The sequence below is a fragment of the Otolemur garnettii genome, unplaced genomic scaffold (genome assembly GCF_000181295.1).
Source record: "Otolemur garnettii isolate 467f Iridium unplaced genomic scaffold, OtoGar3 scaffold00050, whole genome shotgun sequence".
In the NCBI taxonomy this organism is placed as follows: Eukaryota; Metazoa; Chordata; class Mammalia; order Primates; family Galagidae; genus Otolemur; species Otolemur garnettii.
Window position 1 is genome coordinate 10,472,201 of NW_003852445.1, and position 9,838 is coordinate 10,482,038.

At 48.2% G+C, this 9,838-nt stretch overlaps 2 protein-coding genes across 3 annotated transcripts in view; one reads left to right on the forward strand and one right to left on the reverse strand.

The window, feature by feature from the left end:
- The first annotated feature begins 3,260 nt into the window (after positions 1-3,260).
- SERF2 (small EDRK-rich factor 2) lies at positions 3,261-5,029 on the forward strand. 2 transcript variants are annotated; one of them, XM_003791777.3, is made up of 3 exons: positions 3,261-3,446; positions 4,007-4,115; positions 4,688-5,029. In XM_003791777.3, the coding sequence occupies exons 1-3, from the start codon at positions 3,440-3,442 to the stop codon at positions 4,749-4,751; spliced, it is 180 nt and encodes a 59-aa protein (XP_003791825.1). In that variant the 5' UTR covers positions 3,261-3,439; the 3' UTR covers positions 4,752-5,029. The 2 variants fall into 2 exon arrangements, with proteins under 2 accessions (XP_003791825.1, XP_012661795.1); XM_012806341.2 differs by having other exon boundaries at positions 3,370-3,446; positions 4,665-5,029.
- A 122-nt stretch (positions 5,030-5,151) lies between these two features.
- Positions 5,152-9,838, reverse strand: part of SERINC4 (serine incorporator 4) — a 6,996-nt gene continuing 2,309 nt past the window's right edge. The window contains 9 exon segments of the mRNA XM_023514241.1: positions 5,152-6,192; positions 6,362-6,509; positions 6,621-6,675; positions 7,087-7,159; positions 7,439-7,565; positions 7,668-7,763; positions 8,039-8,250; positions 8,794-8,887; positions 9,090-9,169. Of these exon segments, the coding sequence (XP_023370009.1) occupies positions 5,997-6,192; positions 6,362-6,509; positions 6,621-6,675; positions 7,087-7,159; positions 7,439-7,565; positions 7,668-7,763; positions 8,039-8,250; positions 8,794-8,887; positions 9,090-9,169 (1,081 nt within the window). The 3' untranslated portion in view covers positions 5,152-5,996.

Here is a 9,838-nt window from a genome sequence, read left to right on the forward strand (position 1 = left end):
GGGTTTGAATCCAGCCCTGGCTGTCAAACAACAATGATGGCTGCAACCAAAAATAGCCAGGTGTTGTGGTGGGTGCCTGTGGTCCCAGCTACTTGGGAGGCGGAGGCAGGAGCCCAACTCGCTTGAGCCCAGGAGTTGGAGGTTGCCGTGAGCTGTGATGCCACAGCACTCTACTCAGGGGGCCAGCTTGAGGCGCTGTCTCAAAAAATAAAAATAAAAATAAATCTCTGACTATTATAGTACTAGAGGAAATCAAGTTGCTCATGTTTCTTATAAATTGAAGCACATTCTGGTTGGGTGCATAAATGTTAATAATTAAAATCGCCTCATGTTGAGTGTTACCCTTAACAAACATGAAGTGACCAGACTTATCTTTCCTTACTTTTGTTGGTTTAAAGCCTATTGTATCTGCGAATAGAATTGCAACACCTTTTTTCTGATTTCCATTTGCCTGGAACATAGATGACCATCCCTTCACCCTGAGTCTATATTTATCTTTTAAGGAAAGATGACATTCTTGTATGCAACAGATATAGGGCCTGAGTTTTTGTATCCAGTCAGCCAATCTGTGCCTTTTTAGAGGACAATTTAAGCCATTCACATTAACTGTGAATATTGATAAGCCTGGTAGACTTTTGGGTATCAAGTTTTTCAAAAGTACAGCAGACATTTTTAATACTTTTGCCACCATGGAATTTATAATTGGATCAAACGTTTCTGAGTGAGTTTACTTTCATGGTGGAGGATTGTGCTGGCCCTTATGGAAGATAGGTCTGAAAATATCCTGGAAAGCTGGAAATTGGGCAGGAGAGGAACTACGTCCGTTGTGGAGCTTGTACAGGCATTGCTTCTGGAATTACAGTTCACTAACACATACACAAAAAATCTAAAGCAAAGATTCCACTGAAATCAAAATCTTTGAAAAAGTTTATTTATTTATTTATTTTTAAATATCTTCTGTAGATACAGTCAGCAGATAGTGTGAATATAACCATGCTGGTCAGAGCAGCAGCTCCTCTCAGCTTCAAGTCCCTGTAGCTGTCACCACTGCCACAGCAGCTGCCGTTGCCACTGCCACCAAAGACTCCCAGGCCACCATCACCAGCACCACCTCGGGCTTCCCACCTGCTACGGAGGCTGCTTCTGCAGCAGGGGCCATCTTTTGGTCTGTCCCCCAGATTGGTCTTGATCTCCTCATGTTGGGTGCTACTCTTGCCTTAACCTCCCAAAGTGCTGGGACTACACAGTCATGAAGTACCTCCTTATTTTATAGTTTCTTTTGTTGCTGGACAGAGAGGGTCCACAGCCTGTCACTGGCAGCCACATGCAGAGATGAGGGTTAGTTTTAGAAGGGCTTTATTAACAGAAGGCCAGCAATTTTGGAGAACAGGCAGCCTCTCCAAGATTGCTCTGCCCTTCCATTTCCAAAACTACAGTTTTGTACGCAAAAGTTGAAAGTAAAGGGTGGTGCCTGTGGCTCAAGGAGTAGGGCACCGGCCCCATATACCAGAGGTGGTGGGTTCAAACCCGGCCCTGGCCAAAAAAAAAAAAGTTCAAAGTAAAAACCATATTAATGGACAGCACCTGTAGCTCAAAGGACTAGGACGCTGGCCCCATATGCTAGAGGTGGCAGGTTCAAACTCAGCCCAGGCCAAAAACTGGAAACAAAACAAAACATATTAACTCTTATCTTAAAAATAATCAGCATAACCCATGACCCATAGTAAACAATAATCTGGCATAACTCATGACCCAAAACATTTATTTTATTTTTTTGAGACAGAGCCTCAAGCTGTCGTCCTGGGTAGAGTGCTGTGGCATCACAGCTCACAGCAACCCCCAACTCCTGGGCTCAAGCGATTCTCCTGCCTCTGCCTCCCAAGTAGCTGGGACTACAGGCGCCAGCCACAACGCCCGGCTATTCTTTTTTTTTGGTTATAGCCGTCATTGTTGTTTTGCTGGGCCTGAGCTAGATTGGAACCTGCCAGCTCAGGTGTATGTAGCTGATGCCTTAGCTGCTTAAGCCACGGGCACCGAGCTGACTCAAAACATATTTAATTCAGAAGTTAATCTCCTAAATCAGTCACACTAAACTACTCAAGACACACACTTTTAGGTTAGAGCTGAATTTACAAAACAATACAGAAGGAAGACACGAGGTGAAGGTCACTCAGGTAATAAACCAATTCAGGTTGGACATTTTAGCCTTTGCCTAACTCCATTTTATTCTCACTTTCCATGGGCAAGTAATACAGATTGTAAATTCATTTCATGAATATAAAGTTTGAATTATATCCTTTATTTAAGACTGATACAAAGTATTAAGTAGTTCAGGTGATACATGGGTATGGAAAAAATGATCAGGACGGTACTGAGGTTTATTACGTCCAGAGGGGGAAGCCAATTTGAAGTTTCAGCCTCAATTTGGTTCTGCTATGAGTAATAGCTGGATAGAATCACAAGTTAAAATTTACAACCAATCTTTTCCCTTTATGTTTTCTAAGCATTTCTACTTTATCCAACGAATTCTTCAGGTCCGGTGGAGGGTGTTGTAGGTGAGTAGAGCTGTGAATGATGAGTTTAATTTTAGCTTCTGGTCTTATCTAAAAACCAGGTGTGCCAGGTGAGGCTACTATAATACAACAGGGATATTATCCAGAGAGAAAAATGGACTTAGTATGTGCAGTTCCCTAAATCTCAGCTGATCCAACTCCGCAGTCTGTGGTTTTGGGAATCCTTCAATACTTCCAAGCTACTGCGTCTTCACGTTCAAAGTTTCTGTGGGGAAATAAACAGGACCAGACTTTAAGCACATAGCAGATGTGACTGCGATTTTCTATATTGCAGGGGCTTGGAAGCGAACAATGAACTTGGCAGAGGTTTCTAAAGCTACGTTTGTACCTGATTTTACACGAGCTGTGAATACTTCGTGTCCAAATAAACAGCTGGAGGATGTCCTAAGTAACAGGGCCAAATTTAGCCGCAGAGTCCTGATAACACAGAACTGGCTGAACCCCCGCCCTCCATCCCCCCACCGCGAGCCTTCAGGGCGACTTTGCCAGAACCCCAAACTGTCCCCGCATGAGGTCACTCTGCCCTGTCACGTGCTCGGGCCCGCGGGAGTGCCACATCGCCAGCCGCACCCCTCTTCACCCACCCAGCCCACGTGACCCGTCCTAGTTTCCCCGGGCCTGGCCCAGCGCCTCGCTCAGGAAGCCCCGCCTCACGCTGCGCGCTCCGCCCGCGGACCTCCGCCCCGGCTGGAGCGGGGGCCGCAGCCGCACGTGCTTCTTCCTACCCAATAGGGGTCGGCGCCCGGGAGCGAAGGGGCGGGGAGGAAGGGGACGACTTCGTTACGCTGCGAGAAGGGGGCGGGGTCTGCAACGTCGGACAGAACGAGGGAACGCAACGGAGGCAGGCCGGAGCCGCTGCCGTCGCCATGACCCGTGAGCGCTGAGACCCTTTTCTGTTGCCCCTTTATTTCTGTCTGTCCTAAGCGCCACCTACGAAGCGCCTGCCTTGATGCCCCCTTAGCTTCCTCGGCGAGGGCCTTGTCTGGGAGCGCTCTGTAGCCACCCTTAAGCTTGCAGCCCGGAAATTGAGCCCTTTGCTTGCTACCACTTCACGACCCCCCGCCCCCCCTTTTCCCGGTTAGGCATTGGCCCTCCCCGACCTTCCGCGGTGTTTGAACCCCTGCGCTCCTGTGGTTGGCCCAGAGCTCCCTGCTCCACAATCCAGCTCATTCACTATAGAGATCCAAACCTTCCATACACTTCCCACCACCTGTCTGGGCCCCCATACCGCCCCCAAACTCAAAGCATCCTCCCAGCGGGCTCTTCGGGACTGTTCCCTCTCCACCTGCAATTTGACCTGGCCTGTGGCAGCTTCGCTTCCTCTCCCCCTCCCCCAAGCTGCCTCGTTCCCAGCTGTCCGGGGTTGGGGAGAAGGGTCGCCGGTATGTGGCCAGAGAGGTCCCCGGGTCTCACCTTCTGCCTTCTTTTCTTAGGCGGTAACCAGCGTGAGCTCGCCCGCCAGAAGAATATGAAAAAGCAGAGCGACTCGGTTAAGGGAAAGCGCCGAGATGACGGGCTTTCTGCTGCCGCCCGCAAGCAGAGGTAGCCTCAGGGAGGGGAAGGGGTGGGGGTTAGACCAGGGGTTGTAGTAGGAAAGAGCTACTTCAGGGCTTGTGTCTGGAGGAGCGGCAGAGTGCATTCCAAATTGTTAGCTTTCAGTCTTACAGGAAGGGACTGGGACGGGTACCTGCCCTCAGTTGATTTCTGAGTGCCCCTGGGTCTGACCTTAAGGGGAAGGGCAGGGAGCTTCACGTTTCAAATACACTTATGGTTTTGACAGCCCAGTACTTTTGGCCCTCCTTGCTGTTCGATTCTCCTCCCTTCTCCCAACCTTCTCGTTAGTACTGCTGGGTGTGGTACTACTCAGCACAGTATAGAGAGCCTTGGGCCTGTGTGCCAGACTTCTGACCCCTTGGGCAACAGCCAGATGGAGACTGATTGCCCTTTTGAGCCTCAGCTCTTTTCCTCTTGTTCTCCTAGGGTGGGAATATAGCAGCCACACGCTGAACTTTGTCCCATCCATTTCCATCTTATCCTTTGTGCCCTTCATCCCCCTGCATCTTGTCCTTTTTGCCCTCTGGTACCTCCCAGTGCCCCATCATCTCTACCCCCAGGGACTCGGAGATCATGCAGCAGAAGCAGAAAAAGGCAAACGAGAAGAAGGAGGAACCCAAGTAGCTTTGTGGCTTCGTGTCCAACCCTCTTGCCCTTCGCCTGTGTGCCTGGAGCCAGTCCCACCACGCTCGCGTTTCCTCCTGTAGTGCTCACAGGTCCCAGCACCGATGGCATTCCCTTTGCCCTGAGTCTGCAGCGGGTCCCTTTTGTGCTTCCTTTCCCTCAGGTAGCCTCTCTCCCCCTGGACCACTCCTGGGGGTGAGGGGGTTACCCCTTCCCAGTGTTTTTTATTCCTGTGGGGCTCACCCCAAAGTATTAAAAGTAGCTTTGTAATTCCTTGAGCGCCTGGTCTGAATGGGGATTTGGGGGGATGGGGATGGAGGAATGACTGCCCTTTCCCACCAAAAGGGAGAGCTCTTTAGACTCCTAAGAGATTGTGGAAATGTAGACTGAGAGTGTGAAACATCACAGAAACCTTTATTATATAATGACAACCAGACAAGTACTCCAGAAATGTGGTAGAGGAATCCTCTAAGAATCATAGAGACTTCTTTTCTGTGATTTTTGTTCCTCACCCAGACCTTTGAACACCATCCCAAGGATAGAGTTGAGGGCCGAAGAGGGAGGGCTCCAAGACATAAGTTTATGGCTCTCTTCCTCATTCTTCCTTAGTTTATTCCTCTGCTTGAAAGCTGGCCAAAAAATCCCGCTGCTCACCAACTTCCCGTGGTCAGCTGCTCTCAAGTGTTCACATTCTCTTGTGTCATTCCTCGTGGAATGAGGGTAGTTTTTGTTTCCCTGCTTCCTTTGACCTCAAGATCAGGATAAAAACCTGTGGTAGCCTCGGTGCTCCTTTCTTCTATACCTTGGTTTGTTCTATGGTTCTGGGCTTCTTATATGCCTTTGCCCAGGGCTGAACTGTGTATTTTCTTTTTATTTCCAAGAGTAGAGCCAAGTCTTCAGTCCCTGGTCTTTCCCTGCCCCCACCTCCAGCTCAAGAGCCAGGAAAGGGCTGGTGCCACACTGTCTGCTGGAATCAGCAGTGGTTCCTGAGTTGCTGATTTGTGAGTTAGGCTCTTGAGCTGGGATGAAGACATGACAGTAATTCCAGTCAATCAGATCCTCTGCCCAGGGCATTAGGGTGTATATGACCACGTCTTCCAGTTTAGACATACTATTGACTTTAGCCTGAAGGGAGGAAAAACTCCCTATTGTGTTCTTGAGGTATTGAGCTGGGCTGGACAGCTCCCCTTAGCCATAACAAGGCTTAAAACCTCAGGGAAACCCCAGTTAACGGGAGACAGTTTGTTATCTCATGATGCTGATGCGATGGCAGTGTCGTCTGAACATAGGAGGCTGAGGATCCTGGGTGGGACACCAAAAGAATGGTGCCAGTAGCAACCCCAGATAGAGCAGTACGCAGGCCCAGCAGGAGGCAACCTTGACCCAGAAGGTAGCCCAGCTACCCTTGGTGAAAGTCTTTTCCAGTTCTGCTCCCTCATAGCTGTGGAACCAAAGGCTCTAGTTAGATAACCTGCAGGCCCTTAGTATTTAGACCTGTTCTACCTCCCCACAAAAGATGGGAAATCCGTTTTACCTGGAATGCCCTTGAATTGTTTTTCCCCTAAAATATGTATGTATTCAAGAGTATCTCAGACCCACCTCCATCCTACCTGAACCAGTTGGTAAGGGTAACCATGACATAAAGTGAGGCAAGGAAAAAGACAAAGTGGAAGGCAGAATAGCTGTAGGAAAGATGCTGGGCTTGCTCTGGAGGAGCTGGAGGGGTCTCTTGGTCAACTGGCTGGGCAGTTCCAGGTCCTGGAAAGATGGAAGGGCTGCTGGGAGCAGTGCTGCTGAACTCTTCCCTCCTCCCCCAGCTACTTGATGGTTCTTTGGCACTCTACCATTTCTTACAGCTCCTCACTTGACACTCACCTTCCTGCGCCTCTAGTGTTTCGGGGCAGCAGAAACAGAGTGAGGGCTTCTACAGAACAGGAGACGGCATGTTTTAGAATGGCTTTAAAAAGTGATGGTGTTAATCTAAGAAACTACCCCTAGAAAAGACTGGTTATGTAAAAAGTGGAGGCACACCTGGGTTCAAATTTAACTCCAGAATATAAATGACTATGCGAACTTCGGTAAGATGTTTAATTTTTTGTGCCTCAATTTCTCCATTTGTAAAATGGAGCAAGTACCTACCTCACAGGGTTGTTGTGAGGATTAAATTAAATGAGATAATGTATGTAAAGTATCTAGCACAGTGCTTAGCACATTGTGAGTGCTCAATAAAAGGTATAGCTAGAATCTGAGCATTCTGGGTGGAGGTTGGTAGGGTGTGTGTGTCTGTGTGTTGGGGGCAGATGGGTGTTGGGGATATTGAGCGCTCAATGCTTACCTGGAACTCATAGCTGTAAACCTTAACAATCCACAAGGGTCCAAATACCTCAGCCAAGTAGGAAGCCTCATTGCTGAGAAAGAAAAAGAGTTCTCAGACTGGTCTAGTCAATAATAGGGACTGTCCGGGGCATTTTCTGCTAGTTGGTCTATATTGGTGATCCCCCAGGAAGAAGGGTTACTGTGTTCCCTGTGTCCTATTCCATCCTCCCTGCTCCCATCACATCTCACACAGATTGTTTGGCAAAGTGCTCTTCTTAATGTTGCTGTGTATGGGGAACTTTTTCTAGTATTACTCTAAAGTGTAAACCATGGTCCCAAACATCTTCCCTCCTTTGACACCTTTTACGCACCAAGCAAAAAGTACACAAGCATACATGATGCCAGCACTCAACACTGCTATTGAGGTATCTGGTGTTTGTGGTTCCCTTTTGCTCAGGCCAGGCAGGCACAGGGTGTGATTCTGTCCTTGAAGGGTTACTGGGAAGGAGCAACACAAGAGTTTGGTGTTGAGAACAAGAGCTGAGCATTTGGCAGGAACCAAAAAGATAATAACATGGGGAGTCCTGTACTGTTCCTTACCTCTCTCAGGAGGACGGCTGGACAGTGCAGAGAAGGTCAGATACATGATATAGCAGCTGATGATAGAGGCTTGTAGAAGGCCAGAGCGGGGTTTTTCTGGGTAAAAGGAGTATTAATTGCTTTAGTCTACAGCAGCCGTTCTCAACCTGTGGGTCGTGACCCACAGAACTGTATTAAAGGGTCACAGCATTAGGAAGGTTGAGAACCACTGGTCTACAGGGTGGTAATTTCCTCCACTCCTACCCCCACCTGCTCTTCTGTCTGCCTTGCCCTTGGGGAAACAGATTTTTGATAATTGAGATTACAGAGGCTAATGAAATTTGCTACACTATAAGACCCTAAATCTGTAGTATTTTAGGGCAAGTACCCACTGAGTCGGATGCAAGGAGCGATGGAGAGGAAGGAGATGAGGCCACAGAAGACAAGGTGCAGACTAATCAGCATCTTGTTGAGCAGGCAGCCAGCAGGGTGTGTATAGTGTTGGAACAGGAGCACAGCTCCCAAACCTGCCATGGTGTAGAATCCTAGGGTGGCCAGCAGCACAGCTAGGAACCAGCTGCAGTCTTGGGCTGCACCTGTCTGCCTAAGGGTGGGAGGTGGGCAGTAGCTTGGAGTTCCAACTCTTTTACCCATTATCAACTATGAACAATAATCCCATTCTCCCAGAAGACTAGTGTCACTCCCACCCCAACTGGCCCTCACAGTCATCAAACTCTTTTTTGAGTTTTTCCTTTTTTGAGACCGAGGCTCAAGCTGACGCCCTAGGTAGAGTGCCCTGGCATCACAGTTTACGACAACCTAAAACTCTTGGGCTTAAGCGATTCTCTTGCCCTCAGCCTCCTAAGTAGCTGGGACTACTGGTGCCACCAGAATGCCCGGCTATTTTTTTTGTTGTTGTAGTTGTCATTGTTTCACAGGCCTGGGCTAGGTTTGAACCCACCAGCTCTGGTGTATGTGGCTGGTGCCCTAACTGCTAAGCTACAGGCGCCGAGCCTCTTTCAGCTTTTTGGCATTATGGGAAGCTTTGAGACCAATAACCTGCAGTTCCCCTTGCCCAGCCCTTCTGCATTTAGTAATCCCAACACACCTTCCCTAGGAAGAGCCTTTGAGGTTATGTGCCCCTTACCAGTTCTTGTTCCAGGAATGGGCAAAGGCTGTGATAAGCACCAACTGCAGTAGGATAAATGTGAACCCTCCACAGATGCCAATGTAATGCCAGGCTGCAAGATGGGCACCAGTGGAGAAATGTCAAATTATTATTCCTTACCCATTTTTTGTCTTAGAAAACAGCCTACTGGGGTGGTGCCTGTGGCTCAAGGAGTAGGGCACTGGCCCTTGTACTGGAGGTGGTGGGTTCAAACCCCCCCCCCAAAACAAAAACAAAAACCCCAGCCTACTTCTGATCAGGGTGTGAGATAGTACCTGGGAAGAGATGCTCATCAGGGATGCAGAAGGCAATAGCACAGAGACTCAATAGCAACAGCACCTTGAGGAGCCAGAAGCTGGTTAGGACGGAGAGAGAAAACCACACTCAGAAGAAAAGGCCAAGGAAAATGAACAGTGACTATGTGAGAGCAAAAGAGAAAGCAAAAATATCAAAGAAAGGGTAGAGAAGAGACAAAGTATAGGAAAGTAGGAATCGGTCCCAAGTGAGAAGGGACTGAGATAGGCCTATTTACCCTATTCCAAATTCTTAAGTATTTTGAGATAGGGGTCCCAGTATAGCCTTGGTTGGTTTCAAATTCTTGCTTAAGTGATCCTCCTGCCTCAGTATCCTGGAGTAGCTAGGACTACAGGCATGTCTCACTGTGCCAGGCTAACCTGTTTCAAATTTTAGCTTAAGGAAACTAATACCTGGGCAATATTTTACAGTTTACAAAAGGTTTATAATAATTCTCTTTAGCCGGGTGTTGTGGCGGGTGCCTGTAGTCCCAGCTCCTTGGGAGGCTGAGGCAAGAGAATCGCCTAAATCCAGAAGTTGGAGGTTGCTGTGAGCTGTGACATCACAGCACTTTACCCAGGGCAATAAAGTGAAACTCTGTCTCTAAAAAAAAAATTATAATCCCACTCTTATCTCCATTTTAGACTAGAAGCTTATAGTGGGTAAGTGTCTAGCTCATGGTCACACCACATAGCAAGTATGACAAACAGTTTTGTTTTTTTTTTTTTTT

Coding starts and splice junctions, on each gene's coding strand:
- SERF2 (XM_012806341.2), top strand. Junction 4,116..4,664: donor GCTGCCGCCCGCAAGCAGAG/GTAGCCTCAGGG, acceptor GGTACCTCCCAG/TGCCCCATCATCTCTACCCC.